The sequence below is a fragment of the Rhinolophus hipposideros genome (genome assembly GCF_964194185.1).
Source record: "Rhinolophus hipposideros genome assembly, chromosome: 3".
Classification (NCBI taxonomy): Eukaryota; Metazoa; Chordata; class Mammalia; order Chiroptera; family Rhinolophidae; genus Rhinolophus; species Rhinolophus hipposideros.
The window spans coordinates 28,027,809-28,053,630 of NC_138049.1; the positions used below are offsets into that span (position 1 = coordinate 28,027,809).

The 25,822-nt window shown below is 35.0% G+C and overlaps 1 protein-coding gene across 5 annotated transcripts in view; it reads right to left on the reverse strand.

Moving 5' to 3' along the window:
- EYA4 (EYA transcriptional coactivator and phosphatase 4) overlaps window positions 1-25,822 on the reverse strand; it is a 287,676-nt gene that overhangs the window by 154,991 nt on the left and 106,863 nt on the right. For 3 of the 5 annotated variants that reach the window (XM_081045126.1, XM_081045125.1, XM_081045127.1), the window contains exon 3: window positions 11,498-11,540. The exons of the other annotated variants lie outside the window; for them this stretch is intronic. In XM_081045126.1, the coding sequence (XP_080901252.1) occupies window positions 11,498-11,540 (43 nt within the window). The remainder of the gene's footprint in view (window positions 1-11,497; window positions 11,541-25,822) is intronic. 5 annotated transcript variants of the gene reach the window in all.

The following is a 25,822-nucleotide window of genomic DNA, read 5'->3' on the forward strand; positions in this document are numbered from 1 at the left end:
CTATTAAGTCTTCATTCCAGGTAACCATTTGGAGTCACTCTGAATTAGAAACACTCTTTTTCTCTAATGATCTCCTTATTTTCTTTTGCACCGTTACATATTGTGCAGAAGTAAATAGTAAAATATGTTTCAGAATGCCTGATAATTGAGAGAGAATCCAATGAATACACTATTTTTATTCCTTGTGCCCTATCCACAGAATCACTTATTGTTAACTGAATTAACAGTTAATAATTTACTTACTATTATTTTCAATTTCAATTTTTAATATACAACTAAAATATGATTTTAAAATGTGAACATGCACTATCACTTATTACTAAAACATATGATGAAAGAGAAACGCCTGGCCAATAATCTCTTTAAATATGCTGTTCTCATTCTATTTTCATTTGTTTTATAAGAACATGAATGGTGTTTATCTAATATTACTCCTTATATTTATATCATCAGAACTCCGAAACTTACTGGCTTATGTCTTAAAAATGCCATTAATGGAGAATTAGACTAATAATTGACAAAGTTGATAAACTATTTTTGGAGGTTAAAAGTTGATTATGCAGGTTTGGGATTTACATTTTAATTGAAATACTTTAGAAAATCTTATATTATATGTATGTGTGTGTCTATGCAAAAATATATATATATCATATTTAGTATCCATATTCCTCAGAAGATTATGGTAAAGTTTAGTTTGTTAAGAGAGATTGGCAAGGTAATCCATGCCACAAAATAGAATTCTTTATCAAACAGAAGAAGCGGAGTTACATCTCACCTCTGCCACTTTGCTTCAATGTAACAGCTATAGTATCTAATTAGCACACTACATGGAAAGAGTGTATTTAATAATTTTCTTTCTTCCATAGAAGAACTTTACACATTTTTATCTTTTAAACTCTTAAATCCCATTATTCATTTATAGAAGCTAGATAACATCATAGTTCCATATAAACACAGTTATGAAAACAGCATGTCAAGTGCCAACAATTTTACCTAATTAAAGAAATATGAAGGATTATCCGGTCTCTTTTCAGAAATGAGACTGTTTCTTTCTAAACTGGAAGCCATCTCTTTTACCATATTAAGTAGAGATTAAAAAAAAAAAAAAAACACCTTAAGGCATTAATGGCATTTTTAGGAGATAAGCCAGCAAGTTTCTCGGTTCTGATGGTATTAGTATATGGAATAATATTATAAAAATTGTACATAATTCATATTGTTATAAAACAACTGAAAATGGAATGAGTAAACAAAGAGATGCAACTTTGATATGATTAAAGAAATGTTTATCAGAATTCAGAGTTTGAGTTATGAATACAAGCACATTTGTATGCAATTTCATATTGAAATATGTTTCATTTACATAATCTGTAAGTGCATAATATATAAAATATATAATATTTATATCAAAGTGATCATTTCAAATGTCATCTCATTGAAAAATACCAACTTTGACTAAAGGCAGTTTTCTTCCTAATTGCTTTATTAACCTAACACTGATAAGGTATAAATGGAACCAAATTAAACAGACTGTAAAAATGATCTGAAACTTTGTCCAATCAGATAAGATTGAAATAATTTAATCAACCTTAAAATCATAGCAAAATAAAAACTCTCAAAAAACTGAAACACAGTTCGGGACTCTTCAATTTTCAAAGTTATATTTTTGAAAAATCAAAAAACACCAGAAGTCTTTTCCTAAAAGGGGGGAAGGGAGGGGATGGACATTCCTTTTTACATATACTTGAAAACCCATGGTCTTAGATCTACTCCAGTATATTTCATGTGCTGGAAACCAAAGACCTAAGATATGTCAGATACGTCATGTCACTGAGGGCCTGGGTCTCCTGACTTCCAGTCCAATGTCCTGAGTGTCTACTGTGCCGTAACATTTAGCGAGTGAACAGCACACTCTTATCTCTTTTTTATAATGCTCTACTTTGCTATCTTCATCTGTAGCCACACTGAATGAAGCGTCTCCTGCTCTCTCTTCTCTCCTCAAGAACGAGAGGTTAATTTTATATTAGAGTATAATAAACAAAGCCAAAGTAATGATTTTTTAATAATAAATATTTTTTGATAAATAATGGCTATTAAATTGTAAGACTTTTGTGGTGATATTTTTCTGCTGAGCAAATAAAACCTTGCACATATAAGGAAGAGTCCATAATTTTTTAATTTCCCATCCTATTGCAAGAAAATATTTATAAATAATGTATGTGAATGAATCCTTTCTTACTTATATGTGAATATGTGTAAATATTTATGAAAAACAGGCCTCTTTTAACTCATACCACAATCTTCCTCTTCTGTTTTGAAATAGCAACCACTATTTCAAATAAGAAAAATGAATGTGTAAACTCTTTGTCGATGGTAAAGTAGTATTACTTGTTATCATTATTCTTTGTCAAGTCTATTAAAATAAAGGCATGAGAATACAGTTTGCCAGTGTATGCATGTGTGTGTGGAGGCGTTGCTAATGACGGTGGCAAAGGTGGAAGTGTTGTTGGGCTACAGTGGGTCTAGGTGCTAGGGAATGAGACCAGTATTGTCCTAGGACACCAGTTGAAATGGAGTCCAAGTGTAGGATCAAGGTCTATGCCAAGAAAGACAAAATAGAAGATTAGGGCTGAGACTCAAGGACAGCAGAGTAGAGACAGAGTCTAAGAGTTTATAAGCAAGTAGGAAATAAAAACGAACAATAGATCTGATGTAAAAGACAGGTCAAGACCCATCCCAGAAACTCAGTTGAGGAGTCACATGCAGAAACTGTATCTGCTAATGTGTACAATTTTGTCAGCTGTATCTCTTCACAATTGAGCTCTTGTTTGGTTGGCCTAAGGTCAAGCCCTTCTGAAAGAAGTCTATTCCTTCATTTCCCAGGACATCTGCACATATTCTAAAACAGTCCATAAAATATTTTAAAGAAAATCAATTTATTCTCCACCTCCTGAGCAGAAACCTATAAAGCAAATAAATCAAATAACACAAAGTAGGCATTAATCTTTGAATTTTCATATTTATGGCATATTTTCATATTTATATCTAACTTTAAAATAAATTAAACATAAATTTATTCTATCAAAATCACAAAGATCAGTAAGCGCAATATAGATAATAGTACTCAAAATATAGAACTATTAGTAGAGTGTATAACTAGAAATCAAGTCTGTACCATATTAAAGAAATATTAGCATCAAAATGTAAGGGGATTTTCGTTATTAAAATAAATCAGTGTGGTTTTGTTTATATCAACCTTACTTGATGGTCCAGGCATATATTTCCGAAATCCCAAATTATCTTCTCGATACCTCTTTACCCTAACCAGGCCCATATGTAAAAATGCTAAAGACTTACTATATACCTAAGTTCAATGTATGCCTTAAGCCAAGTTCAGTTAAGTTTATAAACATATTAGAAACCACATGTATTACAGTGGGTGCCTTAAACTGGACAGGAGCAATATACCTTGTTATCAGATAATCCTGGGTAAGAAAAGACCTAAATTTAGATGCTTACCATAAAACAGTCTCCCGTACCCCTTGATTTGCCTGCTGACCTGTATCTGTCTCACTTTCCCCTAGAAGGGGCCCATACAATTGTCTTGGAACTCAGCCCATTTGGCTGGACCCTGAAAATGTGGCCCGGCTTCGTCAAACCCTTCTGGGGATTGGACCTGCCCGCGTACCCTACTTACCTACTGACTAGAATTCATCCTTAGATCTGTATCAGACCACGTCCTAAATAGCTTCACGGTACCACCCACCTGACTCCACCCTGCCACAGAAGAAACCCACAGGTATTGGTTCCAATCAAAACTGGTCTCAATTTCAACTCACTTTCTGAGATTTTATTATCTGGATTTGGGGCTCAGTCCTAGTGAGTCAATTGTCCCTAAACCCTGACCATTGTGGGTTAATGATCATATGTCAGTCAGCTCATTCAGGGTCCTACATGTTTCAAATGACCCCTCAAGATATTCTGGAGAAAATTCAGCAGCATTAGGTCACATACTACCATATAATTAATACAAAATTTGACTATGAAAAGACATGTTACAAAAGTAAACAGGTTGAAAAAAAATTTATTCAGCCACTTGGGGAGACTGCTGAAAATCAAATTTCAATAGACGCTATCCATTGCACACTAACTCTTTCACTTGTTGAATGGTAAGTTTTTTTTTTTTTCTCCTTAAGTGGTAGTTGGCTTAAAGCCACCATCCCCATTAGCTACATACTTGGTGAGAAACAGTGGAAATTTTTTGTCCTGCTTATCTAGAAATCCTGCTCTCCCTTAGCTAGTCATTTGTGAGTCAATGTTTTTTGTGTTTTTTTTTAAATTCAACAATTGCAAAGTCCTTTGTTTCAAGGCTAGAAAAATATTTTCTAAATTCTGTTCAATGCTACACCTTTAAACTAGAATTTATTAAGACCAATTTTATTTGGAAGTCCATAAAGCTAAATCCAGCTGGAATATAAATTTTAATGTTATAGTAGATTCTACAAAGAAATCCACTGTTAACGTTTCATCCACATTTCTCAGGAAAGTATCCAGAGTAGTCCACATGGTGAAGCAGAAAGAATGGCGGCTTTGACCAAAAGGTAACGCGTGTCAATCCTGGCTTTACCACTTATCTGTATAGTTTAAATTACCATATAGGTTAAATTCATTCATGTGTCCATCTAATCACTTATTCATTCAACTCACATTTAATGGATACCTACCATGTTCCTGGTACTTGGTTGGCACTCAGGGATAAAGCATGAATGAAACGAACACAAATCTCTGCTTTTTTGGTACCTGCATTCTAATGGAGTCACACAGACAACACATAAGTGAACAAGTAAAATATATGGCATGTCAGATGGCGATAAGGGCTTTGAGAAAATGTACCTGGAAAGGAGATTAGAGAAAATTGGGGAGGGAGAGGCAAGCCCCATGGATAAGGTGAGATTTGTACATAGACCTTGTAGACGTGAGAGAAAGAAGTCTAAGTGTAAATGGGAGACAAACATTCCAGGGGATGGATGTGTAGAGTCCCAAGGCAGAACTACGCTTTGAGTGGCTGAAAACAGCAAGGAGGCCAAGTGGCGGTGGAGGAATGAAACAGAGGAAAGGGGCTCAAAGTTGAGGTCAGAGGGAGTGGTGAAACTGATGGTTATCGAGCCCTGGAGGCCAATAAAGATGTGAGTTTTTACTGTAAGTCATATGGGAAGCCCCTGGAGGGTTAGAGCAGAAGAGTGGCATGATGATGTAAGTTTTCAAAAGAATCACTCAGGCTGCTGTGTGAAGAAAGAAATGCAGAGGGGTAAGGAAATACACAGGAAGATTAATTCAGGTCTGTGCCACTCATCAGCCTGAAATCAGAGGGTGTGGTAAGTTGTGGTTAAAGGATGGATGCATTCTGAAGATTTGGCGATTTGCCCCTGGACTGGATTTTAAAGAGAAGTTACTTAGCATGTAACTTCCCAAAATTTAGGAGCCCAAAATTTAGGAAACAAGGAAGCCTAACTCCTCCTACATTTACACTTGAGATGACATAAACCCTAAACATGAACTCTGGATTTGAGCACTCTGAATATACATTTGAAGAGAAGGTCTTCCAATCTTCCAAGGAAGATTTTGCAAAATGAGCACTGGATAAACACAACAAACAGATACCTAGGCTAACTGAAGGACCCACATTATGGTATGAAAATGAAAAGAAAGGAATTAGGGTGGCTGTGAAAACTCCAGATCAAACACACCCATGCCCTTTCAGTGTCACAGGGCCTGAGAGAAAGACGCATAGGAGTATGTTCAAAGGGATAAACGCAGGAGAATCATTCTTGTATCCAGAGGAGTGGTCCGAAACCAATTGGGTAAAGAATGGGACATGAGATTATACAAACTGCTACTCTGCTTTTCTATTTTGTTTTGTCTATAACCACAATCCCTCCAGCAAACAGAAAAGGTGTGGAATGAACTTTTGACCATGTATTAACTCATTAAGTCTATGCACACTTTTAACATCAGTGACACTTTTTTTTTAACCCACTTCAATGGATATGACAAACTCTGATATTTTGACTTAACATCCCATTCTCTTTTAAGTCTTTCCTACCACCTTATACTAACCTCTAAGCATACTGTTTGTTAAATTTTACCAATCCCGTGATCAATTCTCCAATCTTACTTGTTGGTTTCAGCAATTACTTTACACACCTCTGTAATCCATCCTTGGCCATCATCCCTGATGATTCAACATCATTTTACTAACCCTTTCTGCCTCTGGAAGCACAGTCCTTCACTGTCTCACAGTGACTTCCCAGTTCTTTTCACTTTACCTACCTATAAACATCTACCTGGACCTTGTCATAACTTATTAATAAACCTATCTAAGCTCGAGCGCTTAACAGGCCCTCTCTAAACACAAGCTCTTCTCTTATCACTTCAAAAACCACATTTCCACTGAACATTCTGCCCTAACTATAGGCTATAGCCCCCTTCTGGCTATCATGTTCTTTAGGTAGCCTAGAATCCATGATCATCTTTTCAAAGGATAATCTCACCAATAAGCAAGAATGATTTTCTCCCCTCCTTTCTCTTGCATATTTCCATTCCCCTCCAGGGATGACCCCTACTTTGTTGACACACATAATCATATTTCCCGAATTCTAAAACAAACAAACAAAAAATCTGATACTCTTCCACTGATGGCTCTGTACCACCTCTGGCCACTAAAAGAGGTCTGACACAACTGCAACCATCGTACAGCTGCTGGTCTCTAAAAGCAGGCAGCAAACACAGTGATGCTTACAGCAACCGTTCAGAAAGCTACAGCTCCACTCATTCCACCAGCTCTTGGGACTTGCTATCTGAACTTGTCTTCTTCAGAAACCAAATGCAATTTGACTGGGTCTAACCTGATGGACTGAAAATACCTTGTGTTTCTTTAGCAGAAGTCCAAGAAACAGTCCCTTTTCATGGCCATTTAGTCAGTTCCCTAAACAGACTATCCAAACTCACCAAATGATGATTTCATCAATAATGAATTGTGCAAAGTCACGTGACAAATCTATGATCTAGTTTGTATAGAACCTGGTCTCCTGATACCAGCACAATGCTTTCCTTACCACATCCTGCATTCCCAGTATGGATTTCGGCACTTAATAAGGTGCTCTGATAGCAATAAAAAATGACTGTGACAATCAATTTATAAGAGAAAAATGATGTCCAGAAGACATCATCATCTTCACAAGATAAACATGATTCTTAAGAATTTGTGTTTTTAGTGCATAATACATCTGCCTATTTCTGAGATGATGACAAAAAAAGTAATTGGAAATCATTTTCTAAATTTTATTGTGTGTGTGCATGTGCATAAGCACATGCGTGCACCCACACAATATTGTATGATTTCAGCAAGAACTAAAATCGTTACCTCTCCTATGATCATCATGTCATAGTTAAGTTAAGCACTATCAAGTGTGTGACTGCTATAATGTTTCCTAGGAAATTATTTTAAGACACAGATGTGGTAGTGAGTAAAAGTACAATACAACCAAAGTGTTGGATCAGGGGCCGTGGTCTTATGTTACACTATCATTTGTTTATAGATACAGCTTTAATAGAGGCTAAATGGTTCTGACATCTAACTGACTTCTGGAGGTAAAAATTAAAGGCTTACTCTTTATAAATTTCTGTCAATGTAAATTAAGTAGAGACCTTACAGACAGAACTATCATGGAATACATATACACAATCAGGTGAAATGAAACAAACCATTCAGTCACCTCTCATTGAATAAATATGACAAAATACACATGGATTGTACAAAAGTAATAAATTCACACACTGTGCAAAAAGCACAAATGTAATTTAAGTCTAAAATGAGTATGAATTATCAATATCAAATGCTAGCGAAATTTCAAATGAAATCTTTTTCTCTTATTAGACTTCTTCCAATGTTTCTAAAATGAGTATCTGTTACTTGTGATAATAATATTTGGTGTTTTTTTTTTTTTCCCCTGATATGTTTGGCCAATAAACTAAACTCTACAGTAAGCATTTGGCTTTTTCTAATCCCTACAGAGAATTAATGTTAACTTTTATATTTGGAGAAATTCTGAAAAAAAAGCAATAATAGCTTATATAATATTTCTACATGATATAGCTTCATAGAGAATAAATAGTGCAGAAAGGTGCTTTTAAATTTTTTACCATTAGAAAGAATTTATCATTTAATTGTCTGGAAACTATTTTAAGTGAGAGCAATTGGGGAAGTATACCAAATTAGTTGTATTTTGTGCAAAAGAAATGTACTACATTATTTTCTACAGGTCTGTTTTTCCAGCCAAACTATACTTAATGACCCAATATAATCAAATGATACATTTCTGCTTTAATTTCTCAAAGTATCTGAAACCTATTGTGCCTAAAACCAAACCTTGGATCTTTCTTCTCAAACTTGTCCACTTTCGGTATTCTGACCCTTCATTCTTCCAGTTATACCAGGCAGACACCTTGGAGTCGTCCATTATACCCCTTTCTGCCTTGCCCCCATTAACGATCTAATATTAAGTGTAGGCAATTTTTACCTCCTAAAACTGATTTATTTTTCACATTTTATGCTTCTCCCTCTCATTGCCACCATCCGGGTCCAAAGCTATCATATTACCTTCTGTCTGTGTACTGCAAGAGCCTCCTAATTGGTATTTCACGGCAGTTCCTTCTGTGTTAAATCAAGCACAAACACTCTATTTGTTGCAGGCATGAATCAGCCCTAAGTCCCAGGCTCTCAGTGGAGCTATGTAGGGTTTGAGACTCATTCCACAAAACACACATTTACGCTGCTGATGTGATTACACTCCAGGTGTTCAAGACCTGGAAGACTTGGCACCTTTGGGCTTGCAGATATTAGGTTGACTTTCTGAACCAGTAAAGGATCAGCTGTAGATCCTTGTGTACCAGAAAACCGGTGACCCAATGCATAGACTGAGTCAGGTAACTTACCCAGCTTACCATCCACTCTCTCCCTCCAAAATTTTATTATAAACATTTTCATGCCGACAAAAAAATTGAAAGACGAGTGCAATGAACTCAGGTATTCTCTTCCTGGATTCTTTAATTTTTAACATTTTCCCATATGTACTTATCTTTATTTCTATGTTATATTTCTAATGACTGTTAAATCATTTGGAAGTAGGTTGACATTTCAGCCTTACACATGTCATCTCCTAAATATAGGTTAAAAAAATAGGTTCATTATCATACCTATGAAAACAAACAATGTCTTAAAAAACTCTAATCCTCAATTGTCTCAAGGAAGTCTTTTCTTGCAACTTTTAAAACCAAAAGACAATAAACATTTTTACAAGTTGTTTTGCTGTTACATCTCTTTAATCTCTTTTAATTTTAAACAGCCTCACCACCTTTTTAATCCATGATACCAAGTTTCTAAACGATCTAGGCCAGAGGTCTTGTAGAATACCCCACTATATGGTGTCATTTAATTGATCCTTCATTCTTACATTCTCCACAAACTCAGAGTTAGAGCTAGAGGCCTGAGTATAATCAGATTAAACCTCTGCTTTGCTTTTGCATAAATACTTCACAGGTGAGGTTGGGAACTTCATATCGCATCACATCACAAAGCCTACAATATCAGGTTGTACCACCATCAGTGAAGCTAAGTTTAACCTTTGGTTAAAGTGGGGACCCTGAACTGTGAAGTTATAAGTTTTCTTCTGTAATTAGTACTCATTCTCTAACGTGACAATGTTGGTACCATTTGAATATATCATTACCCCACAGGCATTCATCTAATGGTTTTAAGCTTCTGTTAATGATATTCCAATCAGTTCTTATTTTGTGAAAAATGGTGACTTTATAGCATTCCTTCTGCTCAAAAGAGCTGGCATTTTTTCGGTAAAGAAGAGGTTTTTTTTTTGTCCACTTCATTCCTACTCCCAGCATCACTACGGATCCATGGATTTTAACTTCCTCCTTTAATGTTACTTTAAATCATAATCATTACTTTATATCCTTTATTAATGCCTCTAACCCATGCTCTACAGTGCAGCCAGTCATATTTTTCTGAAAGGAATTTTTTTCTCAATACTCCCCCCCTACACATACACACACATATCCCACGCATTTTATCACTTTAAGGGCTTCCCATTGTTCTTAGGATAAGGACAAAAAAGACAAAACCACCTTAACTTGGCCTACAAGTCCCTGCGATCTGGCCCCAACTCACCTGAACGGCTTCACTGTACTTAAAACTTGCTTTGCTCTCGAGGTTCCATCTACAATGCATCATTCACCATCCTCCTACAAAGTGTGCATGCTATTCCCCCACCTAGAATGTCCTCCTCAACCACCTCTTCTCACTTAACTCCGATTCATCAGTTTTCATCTTCAATCAAACCCTCCCTCAGAGAAACCTTGTAACTACTTACCTAACGCTGCAGTGCTTAAGACAGTTGGATTTTATATTTATTTGATTTATCTCTCTTTTACCAACTTGACTGCAAGCAACCTGAAGACAAGAACAGAATCTTTTTTTCTTTTTAACCTGGCCCATGCCTGGAACAGAGCAGATGCTCAATAAATGCCTGTTGAATAAATTAACCTGATCCAGGGTATTATTATTTGTATTTACCTTTAGAACTGTTTAGATACAGAATGGATGTGTCTGAAAAATGTATAAACTAGTAATCAAAGTCTCCAGAATTTATTACTGACTCTCGCTATGATTAGCTCAAAGAGAAAAACAAAGATGTAAGCATACAAAGGCACACTGCTGAACCACTGCTATAGTTCTCCCTCTCTTTAATTTATTCATTTAATTTTATTTCAGTGACCTGAATCAATGGACTGCCCTGAAAAATCCAGAAATGCAGAAAGGCCTCTACCAGCTCGTCAGTCATGTCTGAAAATAACTTTCTTTTGTGGATTAAATAATTATCTTTTAACAAACATATTGTGTCATAGCAAAAGTGAAGGGAAATGGTCAACTAGAGCTTTGAAGATATTCTTACTCCTAAAATCAGCTGAACGATATAATTTACTGGTTAGATCTATAGGCAGCTCAGTTTCTGGTTGGATTTTGAAAATTCAGCAATGAGAGAAATTCTCAACAAACAATAAATAGATGCTAACATATGCTTTATATAGGTACTATTTCTAATATTCATTCTAATATTCATAACCTTTAAAGTATATAATAGAGCCTTAATAAAATGAACCTTAACAAAAATAGACTGTTTATTTCATAAAGAATTTGGTGGAGGTCACTAGGGTGGTTTTTTTCCTTGCTAAGAGCGATCAAATAGATAGACTGGCAAATGCACACTCATGTAGGAAAAGTACTGAAACACAATACGACTTCTAGTTGGTGCTAAAATGTTCAGCCCTGGTGACACATGCCAACTAGACACATGGTAGCAGGAAAAAATATTCAGGCAGAACCTGTTAATCACAATTACTAATAGAATTTCCAGATACCACTTACGAAAAGAGTATCCTGCTCTGAAAGTCTGACGATCACCACCAACCTGTAAGCAGAGAGAACATGCTAAAAGAAATATTCCATTCTGAATTGAACCATTTTAAAGCCCTGGTGGCAAAACACTGAAGGCTTGAATTGCTTCTCTTAGACACAGGAAGGAGAGGAACTAGTTACATGAATGCTGTCCCTATGTGCCTTTGAGGCATATCATGGAGAACTTAGGCTAATGAAACTAGAATTTCAAAAAAGAAGAAGAAGAAGAAGAAAAAAAAAGATGCTTTGCTTTCAGCACATACATATGCTAATTCAAATTTCTGTAATAAGTTGAAAGCTATTATGTGCGGTAGGAAACACCCTTTGCTAAGAAGACTGACTGACTCATTGTCATTGAGTGAAACAGCAAACTGAGCTAGAGAATTGTACTGAGGCTCCACGCTTCTTCTGCTCTGTCTTTTTAATTACACTAAGTGGTCAAGATTGAGAGATAGCTGAGAGCAGTGGAATTTTACCAATTAAAAGGAAAGAATTTATATATATAATATCCCACCAGTAAATTCCTGACCACAAAAGGCAAGATAATTTTATTATCTGCAAAAGTTTTGACATTACATAGACTAACTCTCAAAATGTACAGTAAAATCTCATCAGAGTATAGAATGTGATATCATTCATTATAATTTCGTTATTTTCCCCTTTCCATGCATTCATCACTATTCTAACATATTAATATTAGGACAGAATAGTAAGATATTTGTAACACAATGGTAGAAAATAAAGAGAAAACAGAATCACAGGAGATTGTTTGGTGTTAGAAACTGCTATGGCTAAGTAAAATATTGAGCCAGTAGTCTCAGTTTTCATACAATATTCTCAATATGTGCTTAAAGAATAATTAGAAAAATGGTCAATTTCTTCTATGAAGCCAATGCTGAGAGACTATCACCAAGAAGTAATGTATTAGTTAATTAATAAGCAATGATTTATTGATTATGTCCTAGATATTAGAACCACCCCACATAGCATTAGAGTGAAATTTTATTGTCATTTACTTCAATTTCCTTTCTGATGCTTATATCCCCTTTTTGGAGGCAAACTCTAAGGAACAGTTGTCTGCCTCTTTAAAAATATGTCCACGAATGGAAAGTGCATTCATTACCTCTTAAGGAAGCTCTCCTCTCATCTCTGATGTTCTTGTTTATCAAGTATTTATTAAGGGAATACTATGGACTAGGGACTGGATAAGAGTTTTAGCACGTTCCCTGCCTTCTTGAGGCTTACAGTCTAGTAGGAGAGACGAATAAATAATGACAGAAAATGACTATATAATTACACATTTTGATAAGTTATTTGGAAGTAAAAGCTTCTTAGCACACAATAAAAAAATAATTTAACAGAATATTGAATGAATCAACAGAGATGTGATGAGAGGCTATAATAAATGGGGAGCAATGATTTAGACTGAGAAACCTGGGAAGGCTTCTTGGAAGAAGTAACATTTAAGCCAAGACCTGAAGGATGACCAGGAGCATATCTAGCAAAAATCCAGGAGGAGGCAACAGAAACTACATTCTGAAAGCCTTAAAGTAGGAAAAATCATGCCACCTTCCGGTTCCTAAAATAATGTTATTGGCACTGTAGCAGAATTAGTGTGTGGGGGTGGAGGTATAGGTCACTGGAAGAAAGCTGAAGAAGTTGCAGAGGCCTTGTAGGCCTTATTAAGGATATTAGATTTTAGGCTGAATGAAAATAGGAATCTACTGAAGAACTTTAATCAAAGGGAATGAGAGATTAGGTTTTTTGTTTGTTTTTTTAAAGAACTTTCAGTCTAGATTCCTGTCAATTTACCCCTGACCCTGATTTCTATGGCTACAAACAGTAAGTCTCAGTCCTCTTTTTAAAGATGCCTCCATTCAGGCAGCCAAGGGAAAGGGAAGCCATAAGACCTGAGCAAATATGGCCAGGGTCTCAGAGAAGCCTTCTTCTTGGCGACTATGCAGCTGCCCAGTACTCCCAGACATTGCTGAGTCCCCAGTTACTTGTGGTTCAGTCTCCTGATCCACCCCCTACCCTGTCAGGATGGGTGTAAGTCTGGTTGGAGGCCAGAGACACCCCCACCCTCCCGTGGATATTGTTGTCAAGAACGGACAGACCATTCAGGAGAGAGCACAATTACACACCTGTAGTTGACCCCAAAATGTGACTGTAATAAGCATTTTTAGCCATTAATGGTGATATTTTTCAAAAGGCACTAACTTCTAGTTATAAGATGAATTAGTGCTGGGATCCGACATACAGCATGGTGACTATAGGTAACAATATGGTATTATACATTGAAAGCTGCTAAGAGAGTAACTCTTAAATGTTCTCGCTGCAAAAACAAACAAAAAAATTGTAATTATGTAAGATGATGGATATGTTAACAAACCTTGCTCTAGTAATCACTTTGCAATACATACGTATCAAATCATAACATCGTACACCTTAACCTTACACAATGTTATATGTCAATTATTTCTCAATAAAGTTATCAAAAACAAGTGACATTTTACACAAATTAGAAATTTAACTAAGATTACTTTTAAAAAGTATTTTCTGTCTTTGACATCATCAAAATGTTTTAAAAACTGAAAACTGCTTCAACTGAAAAATCAATATGTACACTAAAAAATGCATGTATTTGGAAATCAAATCTGAAAGTATTGATCAATTATCCTCTCTCCAGGTTCTGAAATAAAAATCAAGCCAGCTTCTTGGATGATCACATTGCTAGGACTCAGCAGGGCTCTCTATAAAGAAGCACTGTTGCAGTAAAGTAGGTCCTTTCTTAGAAATGGAACAGACAAAGCCTTTCATTTATTATTCATGGTGCCTTGTGCCCATGTCAACTCCTGATTAATAATTAAAATTAATCTCATTACAGAAGATTTCATTACAGGATAATTTAATTAAATGATGAATTGGCTCCCAGATGTTACCTTCTGTGCCATCTTTTAAATAATGCTGATGATGACACAGGGATTCGCTAGGTATCAGTCGAGCCTTAAGAAAGTGAATAATTTATAGGGTTCTGCCATTCTGCCGACAATAAATGATACTGATCACACCTATACATTATCCTTCTCCAAAGTCATTTTCCCAAGATTTGTGATATTTTCACAAAGTTGTTAAGGTCCACTGGAAATTCAGGGCCACCATTTTGTCATAAAAATGTATCCATTCAGTGAAAATTTTAATTCACAGAACCTATTCCTTTTATAGAATAAGTATACAAAGGGTCTCAGAATTAAAAATGTGAAATTTCAATTTTAACCTTTGAGAGAAAGGAATTAATCATTAAGTTTTACACTTCCGGTACAAAAAAAAAGTTCTATTATACAAAATAATCAAATAGCATCAGGGATGAAACTTCAGATTTTTTTTGATTTCCTTATATAAATTAAACAGTAAAGAGTCTTACAAAGTCAATGTATTTTATTTAATTTTCCGTAAGCCAACATAGTAACAAAAATTTATGGGCTTCCAGTTACCATATACTTCACTGCTACAAACATACTGCTCTCACCACGCTCTGTACAAGATACATAGCCTGATAAATCAACATGAGAAAAAATAAAGCCCACTAAACCAGGTTTGTAGGGGTGAAAACATTTAAGAGACATTTATTTATTTGGGAAAAGTCCGGGCTTTTTTGAATGCCACAGTGTATTACGAAATCTAGGCCACTCCAAAAATTATCAACCTAAAATATAGGTTTTAATTATTCTACTTGGTTATTTTTAAGGATTCTGACCCCCCCACACACCCTCCAAGATATTTATACATTAAAATCTCAGTCGAAGAATGTAGTTTTGATTTTTGTTATTTCTACTAGCAGAAGGCAGATTTTTCTGAAATGGGGTTTAGAAAATCAAGTTAGAAAATGTGACATAATCTTCCCATAAATAAATGTGTTGCTTTGGTAATGTTAAACAACAAAAACAAACCAAAGAAAACAACAAAAAAACTCATTGTAGTTAATTAAGGGGTAATTTACAGAGCAATCAACTGCATTGTCATATCTTTGACACACTATATTCATTGGCCAGTAAGCAACATAAATCATCATATGACAGCATCTCAGAAGTGGAACATATCTTGCAAGGCATCTAGTCTATTTTCTAGCCAATGTATGAATTCCTTAAACATCTAACAGGAAGACACTCTTGACTTGAATATCTCTACCTTTGCAAAACAGGTAACTTTCTAGGCAAGTTGTTTCATTTTCAGTCAGCTGATAGAATTAGAAAATTCTCATGTTGGCCCTTTCTGAATCACTTAAGATTTTCCACTCTCTTTCTTCCTTTTGTTCTCTCCTGACTACTGTACATTTTTTTATTAAATGGGCAAGTTCCCAGCTCTCGCCAAGCTGATCCACCTTCCTCAGATAACTCTCGTTAATTCCTTTGCATTCATGGCTCCTTCTCTGCCCCATCACACCTTTTCTGCTTTAGAGTTGAACCCAAACACGCCATTTCAGAATTCTTTGACATCATGTCACCATTCACTTCCACAAAGAATCCTTATTAGCCCTCATGTGCGCTATGCAGATTTATATGCAGACATACACGGTACTACAATGGCAGGTCTCAAGCAAATAAGACACCGAGAATTTGTGGAGAAACACCAGGCATTTTGAGAAGTACTAAGTGTTTACTTCTATCAATATGAACAAGGAACAGTTTTACAAGAAGGCATAATGACTATGTATGCAATGTAAAACCAGTCATGCGCACACACAGTTCTCACAAAAATAATTAACAGCTTAACCAAGACTGGATGTTATTGAGATTTTTCTATTAATTGATGTTTGTGACTTGTTCTTTCATACTAGACAGGCTAAGGTTTTCCAAAACTATAAAAAAAGGTTTTCTGTGAATTGGGAGAAAAATATTATCATCTGATTTAAAATTTCCCAGCTAGAATATCAGTGTTTTTATGTGGCGTTACATCACTATGTTTTTTTCTATTCCTATTTAGTGTCCTATTTTGTATTCCTATTTAGTGTCTGCAAATATTTTGCACTATGTGGACTCTAGACTGGAAATGGACTTTCTAGCACACACTAAGACCATTAGGGAGGATAATATTTATATTGGGAAAATAAACATGGAAAAATAAGCTAAAAATGTTTTAAAATTTTGAAACATTTCGAAGGTATAAAAATAAATCCAATAATTAAATCACAATGTACTAGAACGAACTGTTGCCACTCCAAGAACTAGGAGAGGTTTCTGCTTGAAAGACTTTTTAAACGATTTAGACAAATAAATGAAAAATACTTCAAAAAGAGACTGAGTAGAGAAATTTCCTTGCACTTCAGCAGCCTGCTATTTGTTGAACTGAATTAAATCTCCAAGTTTTTGAAATTGATATCAGATGAGACTTTTTAATAAGCTAAATGCTTACCTGTAATTTTTATAAATTAAATGCTTACCTATAATAGTCTAGTGTCTTATGAAAACCTGTTATCAAAACAATCCATTTTCAAGATCTTAAAATTCATCAATATTGGGTCTTGAGGGACAAGTGCCTACATATACATTGGTCTGGTATTTCTCACCTATTTCTCTATCAATATAAAACACTGAACTGGGTAAATTAGTGATTACATTTTAAAAATATTTGTCAGTGGAGGAAAACTATAAACTAATTTTAAATAAGTGACATAGAGGAGATAGATTTTATATATATAAACATATATATGCCCAATAAATGATAGCACTTTTTTATATATGTATATATATACTTCATTTTCTCCCTGAAAACAGAGTATTAAAACTAGGTATTTTATCTCCAGAGAATGTTAAAAAGTGCTATCATTTATTGAGCACTTACTACATATTTAAAAATTACCTGTATATTTCTGGATAAATTCCTATAACTATTTTATGAAATAAGTAATATTAATCCCTCAGTAAAGATAATTAAATAAAGTAATTTACTTAATTTGCCCTCTGCCTTATAGCTGGTAAATGGTGGAGCAGAGATTAAAATCCATGTCTATCTGACTCCACATAATAACATAATTTTTAATGCTCTAAGTGTTTTATTACACGTACTGTATCAGTAAATTCTTACATAACCAACCCTATGAAATTGGTTACTTTTAATAGCACTATTTTACTTTTTAATTTTTTTTAAATTTTAATTTATTAGTTTCAGGTGTACAAGACAAGGTAATACTTAGACGTTCATCATTTATATCCCTCACACTGTGAACCCCCCTCCCCCCATCCACTATCCGTTCGCCCTCGCACCGAGCCATCACATTATATATATAAAATTATAGTTGGCATTCATTATTGTTTAGCTTCTGGTGTACAGTTAATAGCACTATTTTAAAGATAAGAAAACTAGGCGTAGAGAGGTAAAATAATCTTCCCACTACTAAAATGTAGAACTGGTCTATAACGTCAGGCTGTCCAATTCCTTGGTATTACTTTTAACTACTGCTCTAACATCGCTTTTCCAACGCCTCTGTAACTTATTGGCCCTTTATCCCAAAGGGTTAAATTGGTTGTATAAATAATTCTGACCTTTGTTAAAAGAGTACCAACTTGACCTATGTGGAAAGTGACACTAACCAATTTGTAGTATCCAGCACTTTTTTTCATTTCACATTTCCCACTCCACCCAACCTGTCATGTGGGCAATTACAGAGGCCTACTAACTGGTCTTTAAGCATCCAGTTTTTCCTCTTTTCAGGCCAGGTACATGAAATAGTCTCCACAGATTGATTTTGTAATAGAAGAATTACTATTACTCAGTATCATTTCTAGAAATGTTCTGATACGAACAGGTAAAGAATCACTAGTGTCTGGCATATATATGCCCACTGACTGAACTGTATCAAGCATTTAGACTCTAGAGTTATAAAAGACAATTTAGAAGCAGAAAACCTTCTAGTACGTCCTTGTCACTGAGGAAAACCACACCTTCAGCCTTGTTTTTGTCTCCTGTGAATCTCAAATTGCTCCCTATGTACCATGACCAATATGAGACCTCCCTGATCTTTTCTCCACTTTTATTTTTAACATCTTTGAGGGCTGATTTTAAGGTTCCTTTAAAAATTCTCTTAAAAATCAATATTAGTGTAAGTTTTACGTGTATTTAACTAACAGTAACTGTAAAATATAGGGATGTGAACAAAAGATCAAATTATACATCACTACGCTGAAAAGAAGCAACATAGTCTCAACTTTGACATGAATTATGCTGGACCAAGAGTTAGGCATGACTCTTCAGCAACAGGTGGCATTAGGAAGCCAAGAGGCATGGGACGGGGGGAGGATGCAAACCAACAAGAAAGCCCAAAGAGGCTTGGATCACGTGGGCATTGAGAGTCGGAGAAAGCCAGAACCACAGGACAGAACCACAGGAGACCAGGATGCCAGCAATACTTCAAGAACACAGAAGCTAGCTGAGGGCAAGCTGCCCATTCAGAGCAGCACTTCAGCCACAGTGAGGTATGAGGAAGAGAATTTGGAGTTCTCAAGAACAGTGAATCACCCTGTCCAGGTAAGCATACTAGGGCCCCCTCCTAGTAGGTCAACAGTCATTTGAACTTGAGGGGGGTTCAGTTCCACAGCCACACAGCCCTGCCTGGTGGTTACCCAGCCCTTCCAGGCACCAGTCTCAGCAGAACTCACCCCACATTTGCCAGCTTATGGGGCTGAGGGCCCCAGCACATGTCAAGCTGTAGTCAAGACTGGCCCTAGAAAGGGGTTGTTCTGGGCATCACTGCTTCCACATGTGAGGGAACAGAAAGAAGGGCACAGCCTGCACCATCTTCCCAAATATAAATGAACGAAGAGGTATAGAAGTCCCCTCAAAGTCTTCCTAGGAGAGGGTCTATGAAGTAGAAGAGATGAAAAGGCAGATAATCAAACCGGAGCTTGTAGGTACAGCATTGAAACAGAGGCAACTATACAACAGGTGCTTGATGATAAAGTTCAATTTATCACCTGTGACGAGCTAATGGCTGGGTGGGGGCAGGGAGGCGGCGTTGAGGACAGCAAAGTAAAGCTATTTTCGTAACTTTCCCAAAGTGACCAGCCACACCCACTTATTTTACTTTTTGTCTATGTCTCCTCTCTTGCTATAATGGCAAACGTCAGTAAGTGCAACCAGGACCATACAACCACAGAGCCTAAAACATTTACTATCAACTGTTTACACAAAAAGTCTGCTGACCTCTGCCTTAGAGAAGTATCAGTCATTCTGGATGCAAATTTATACATGGAAACAAGTGCAAACAGTGGAAATTTAGAGTTATAAGATTTGAAAGGACAGACCATAAAAATATCATAAAGTCAATTTCCATGGCTAACCCACACTAATCAGATGGATCCTACAGATGTGGGTATAAACAGTAGTAATTTTGATACTAACAAAATGGTCCACACCAATAAGATCTATTTCAGTTCTCTCCCTCTCCCTCTAGCTCTCACTATATATATGTATGCATGTTTGTTTCCCCCCACTCTAAGCAACATGTTTACTTTCCAAACTTATATCCATCCTTTCTTCTTGGAATCACAACTACCTTCCCATACAACTCACACTCCCACCTACCTAAATGCACATGATGCACTGATCAGTTTATGAATGCATTCGTAGTTGACACAATGGATATTTTACCTGATGAGTTCACTTGGTATCCTAGAAATGCAGCAGCTGGCTTTCAGAGATAAGACTGACTCTGCCAAGGTAATTATTGAAATGTGCTCTACAAGTTTCCAGGAAAAACTAACAAACCTTGAAAGAAGGAACTAGATTTGTTAATTAGATTTTTTAAAATATCAGCTTATTTTCTAATGAAAAACTTTCTTTTATTATTATTATTGTTATTAAGATCCATATTCAAGAAAATTCATGTTATCTTTCATTCAACAAGTATTTACTGAAAACTTACTCTATGCCCTGAGCTATGCTGGGAACCAGTTTGGAACAGAGATATTACCTGGTTATTGGTTTTCTATATATTAACTTTCACAGGAATCTTCTATTTTCCCAACACTTCAGACACACAGTAAAATAATTTTACACATTTATTTTATATAAACAGAAAAAATAATTCACAAAACCAAAGAAGTGACTACCATTATATATTCCATAAGAAACAAACACATTTTAAATCAAATACTTGAAAACAGAAAGATGGTGAATCAACAATTATGTGACACTCTACACACACACACACACAATTTTAAGATCTTCAAAGATTTTAAATATTTTCTTTCCTTCAAAATTACATTTTTTCATTTCAGAAACTGAAAATTCATAAATAAAGCTTCTGATTACATACACTGCTGTGGGGGGACAGAATACATTATAAATTTTCTGTCATAAAGAGATGCATTCTATAATAATTAATGAACTTTTCCAAGTTTAAGAACTTTAACTATGTTTCCAATAGGAAGCTACAGAAAGATTGTTTTGACAGCAGTAGAGAGGTTATATGCATTATACATGAACTGGTATCCAATTTTCAAGTTGTCTTTGAAAACTTGAGGGGTTGATTTTCAAAAGAAGAAGAAGTCAATAATATTTGAACTTGTTCAAATGGAGGTGGAATTTTTTTAAAAATTAATGGAGGATGAGTTTTAATCCTGAAGGGTTATTTTATAATATTATCTGAGAAATAAAAGTGGCCACTCAGATATCCAGACACCACATTATGTACCTTCTAATGGATCTATATCAAGAACTTTGCCGTTGTACCATCTCTTCCTGGCATGTGCCTTACAACTTCAGGAGAGACTATAAAGCATTTGTAAGATTACAGAAATAACTAATAATTCCTTTATTATTTTTGCCTTCATGAGCACATAAGACATAGTATCTGGAAAACAAGTTTTTGAAAGTATTGACCTTTGATATATTTACTCCAATTCCAATCCCTCTGCTTCCCTCCCTCACTGCCTCCCTCTCACTCTCCCTCCCACACACACACACACACACAGACACACACGCACACACACATGTATTCATGCACATGATAATCTTTGCTTTCACTAGAACCACATTATCAACTATTAAGTTATTACATACAGGCAAACTAATATACATTTTTACTGAGCCATTTGATTCTAATAATTCCATTTTACTGAGAAATGAAAGCATTGCATTTGAATTTTATAACTGTTCCTATTAACCAAAGCTCACATAATTTTTCAGTCCCTAATTTGGATTAAAATGTCAACACATTGCATCTTATAATTTTGAAAGAGGACTTTTTCACTTTTGTTGAAATGCAAACTCAGAAACCTAGGCAACACTCTGCAGTTCAGAGTCTCAGAGCTCTTCTTGGAGTCCCTTTAATTCTTAATGTCTTAATTACTTGCACTTATTAAATAATTGAAACTCTCCAACAAACAAAAGATGAGATGGTTCTCCTTCTATCTGACCAACGTGATGGCATGAGGTTATTCTAAAAAGGGAAAAGCAAGACTTATGTTGGCTTGGGGAAGTATGCTAATAAGTAGAAAAATGTATTCATCAACATCATGTAGTCAACCTCACTAGTAGTATGCATGTGCAGCACACACATTTAAATTTGTGATGCACAGAAAGTCTAAAATGTGTTTGTAATATATCTTTTTATGCTATTAGCTTTAATTAAAGGTCTGTATATTGGTTCAATCAATACTTTCAAGGCATACTCCTCCTGAATTTCTTTTATATATGTCTATTTACAAGATTCATTGGTTATAGTATGTTATAAATTCAAGATATAGTCTTATCATGCATGTCAAATGTGAGCACACCAACTTCACCTCAGAATCAGCTCCTACTATTGATATTCCTATGTGTCTGTTCCTTGGGGAATTAGGCTCAAGTATCATGAGATGCAATACTATATTTTAAAGAGGGAATTAAAGATATTTCCTAAATAAATTAATGACTAAAATTAGCTCCAGATTGACTCATGCACCATCCTTCCTCTCAACAGCTTCATATTTCAAGTTTACAAAGTCCACCAGCTTTTATATTTATATAATAGTCACACGTTTCTTCTAGGAAAAGTCATCTTACAACTCTGGATGGAGTATGGACTTCAATAGAAAGATTGTCTATGATACTGAGTCACAAATACTCATATTCAGAAATTAAAGGAAAGCAGTATTTTATAGCAGAATGATTCTACAACTCTCTTTTCTGTAGTGACCTTGGTTTACTTATTGTCCTATATAACTACTAATAGTGCCTTCTTTCAATCTCAAAAGTGTCTCGGTTTGAATAATAAATGACATAGCCACTTGATCTAAATAACCAATGCTCACCCTTTTACCTTTTCTCAGTAATTATTTCCCAAGTCTAGTCTCAAATTCCAGTCAAAATATTTCCATACATTCAATCACTGACATAGCTCCTCTGGCTCAAAACTTACAGCAATGATAAAAACAACAAGAAAACATAAAGTCATATGGCAATAATTGAGATTTTCAAAATGTGGTATCGTTAGGCAACAAATTGAAAAGTAGTTAGGGATACGGAAGCCATGGACCTACTGACCTCTGTGTCCAGAAGCAGGTAGGAATTTTACTCCTGAGCATCTCAAGCTTAAATGTGCTCAACCCAAGATAGGGACCACACTTAGGTTCAATAATTGAAACTAGAGCTAATATGGTACTCAACTGCCTCCCTGACACTCAATTTCATCAAATTGTGAAAGATTGCTGGGGGTGGGGAAGGGAATAAAACACTTTTACTGAAATCCTCCCACTCAAAATAAACCTGCATATCAAAGTTCTGAAACACATTAAAAGAAACCCTAATCCCAAGAAACACAACCAATAATATCAACCAATCTGAACATTAATGTTTCTTCATATAAAATTACTTTTATGGAATTTAGTGTAGAATTTTCAACTAGATAAAAAAGAGGAAAAGTTCTTTGCCCTCCTCCCTTAAAGTAAAACCTTTGCAAACAAAAACAGACACATTTAAAAAAAACAGGAGATAAATATTACAAATTGAAAATGTTGAAAAGGAAATTAAAATTTTCTGCTGAAATAAACAGACATTGCAAAGCAACTGAGAGGCTCTACCATATCTCTGGTTGGAGTTGCAGAAAATAAAAATTACAGATAAAGACCATAGATCTGATAGGAGTTGCTGAAGATTATAAATACATTTTATAGATAATGATATATAGATTATGGATAAGATAAAGACTACTTGGAGCTAAGAATTGTCATAAAGTTATATAACTCATCAGATCAGTAATTTATTCTGAATATTACGTATGATAAATAAAGCTAAATATGTACCTAGATACAACATAATAAAACTGCAAACATGATCAAAAGCCACGAGAGAGAAAGAGGAACGTCAGATTACGAGCAAAGGAAAAACCATTAGACTAACAGGGGTTTCTTATCAGCAACAACAGATGTCACTCATTTATTAAAAAAAATATTTTGTTTACTGTGTTCCAGGCAAAAGACATTAGGATAACATCTTTAAAGTGCTGAGAATAATATAAATGTTAATTTAGAGTTTTATACCCAGCTAAATTATTATTCAAAAATTAAGTTAAAATAAAGCCATCCTTTGACCATCATTGGGTCAATTATTTAAAAATCTATTTTATTATGTACCATGATTCCACAAAAATAAGACCTAACTGGAAAATAAGTCCTAGCATGATTTTTCAGGATGCCATCCCCTGAACACAAGCTCTAATGTATCTTTTGGAGCAAAAATTAATAAGACTCAGTCTCATTTTCGGGGAAACATGATAGAAAAATAAATATATATGGACGCAACATGTTAAAAGAAAAAAGATAAATTATTGTACATTTAATTAACTGTGTACTATAAAATAATAACATTATACTGTAGTGAAGAAAAGATAAAACTAAAACTTCAGTCAATATTAACAATAGGAATTATTAATTGTGTATTTATAGCATGCTAAGGTATGTTCAGGAAGAGGATATAAACACAGATTAACTTTAGACTTCAAAATTTATAATAATTTATGTATATTTGAAAAGTAAAAGTGATCCTTAGAGAAACAGAATTACAATGTATAGCTTTCAAATAAACAGAGGAAAATAAAATAAAATACAGAAAACTTTAACAATCCAATAGAGAGCAGGAAATGGGACAAAAGGGACAATACAAATAAATGGTAAGAGAAATCTCAAAAGTAGGTAAAAATAAATATGAATATACCTGCAAACATAATAAATGTAAAAAATAAACTCTCTATTCAAAGACAGAATTATCAGAGCTATTTAAAAAATAAAGAAATCAAGCTTATTCTGCATGAAAGAGACATCTCTAAAACAAACCATGCAAAATAATTACTTTAAAATTAGATCTTTGTGATAAAAAGAGGAATACACAACAAAGAAAGAAAGCTGATACCAAAAGAAGGCTGATACAGCAATATGAAAAATTAAAGTTTAAGTAAAAAAAGTATTAATAGGAGTAAAAAGGGACATTATCCAGTAACAAAAGGAAAACCCAGCAATAAGATATAAAATTATGAACTTTTATGCACACACAGCATATAATTCAAAATACACAAAGTGAGAAAAAAAAAGTACAACCTTACAGGGAGATTTTTACTCATCCAGTTTCAGGGCAATTGATTATATCTAAGTTCTAACTGATGAATCTAAGTACAGAGGCTTGTGCCTAGTAGTCCTGAAATTCTCAACCTCTTGAAAGATATCACCATGTGCATACACACAAAGATTTAAGCAAATCTAGGATGAAGAACTCCTCTCTCTCTCCCTTGGAAGAGCTGAGAAGGAGGTTCCCTGGGGTCTAAAATCTGGAAAGAGAGGTGGAAGAGAACAAGAGGGATTGGGATTTTATTATATACTGGACCCATCAGAAGGAAGGCTGACTAGAGATGGCATAGCTTTTGAGCTCTCTGCTGCAAGTGTGATAAGTGCAAATGCTGTAAATATTGCCTCCAATAAATAGACTCACTGCTTGGACACAATTCCATGGATTCATGTGGGCTTTACATAATCTAGTATGTTATGATCAGATGATCACATTAACACAATGTCAACTACATAAAAAAAAAAATGTGAATGGTACCAAAGTAAGTAAAAGAAGAAAGTAGAAAGAGTGGTCCAAACTTAGAGGGAAACTCAAAATTAGAAACACTTAGGTACAAATGAAGAGTATTAGGTAAAAATAAGTACAAGAGACATCTGTATGTGGTACCTACAAAGGTAAGTTGTTCAGGTATGCTGGGTGTTTAAAAGGGCTGCTAAAGTTGCTGAAGTAATCCAATTATTTCAGGAGACACTGGAGGGT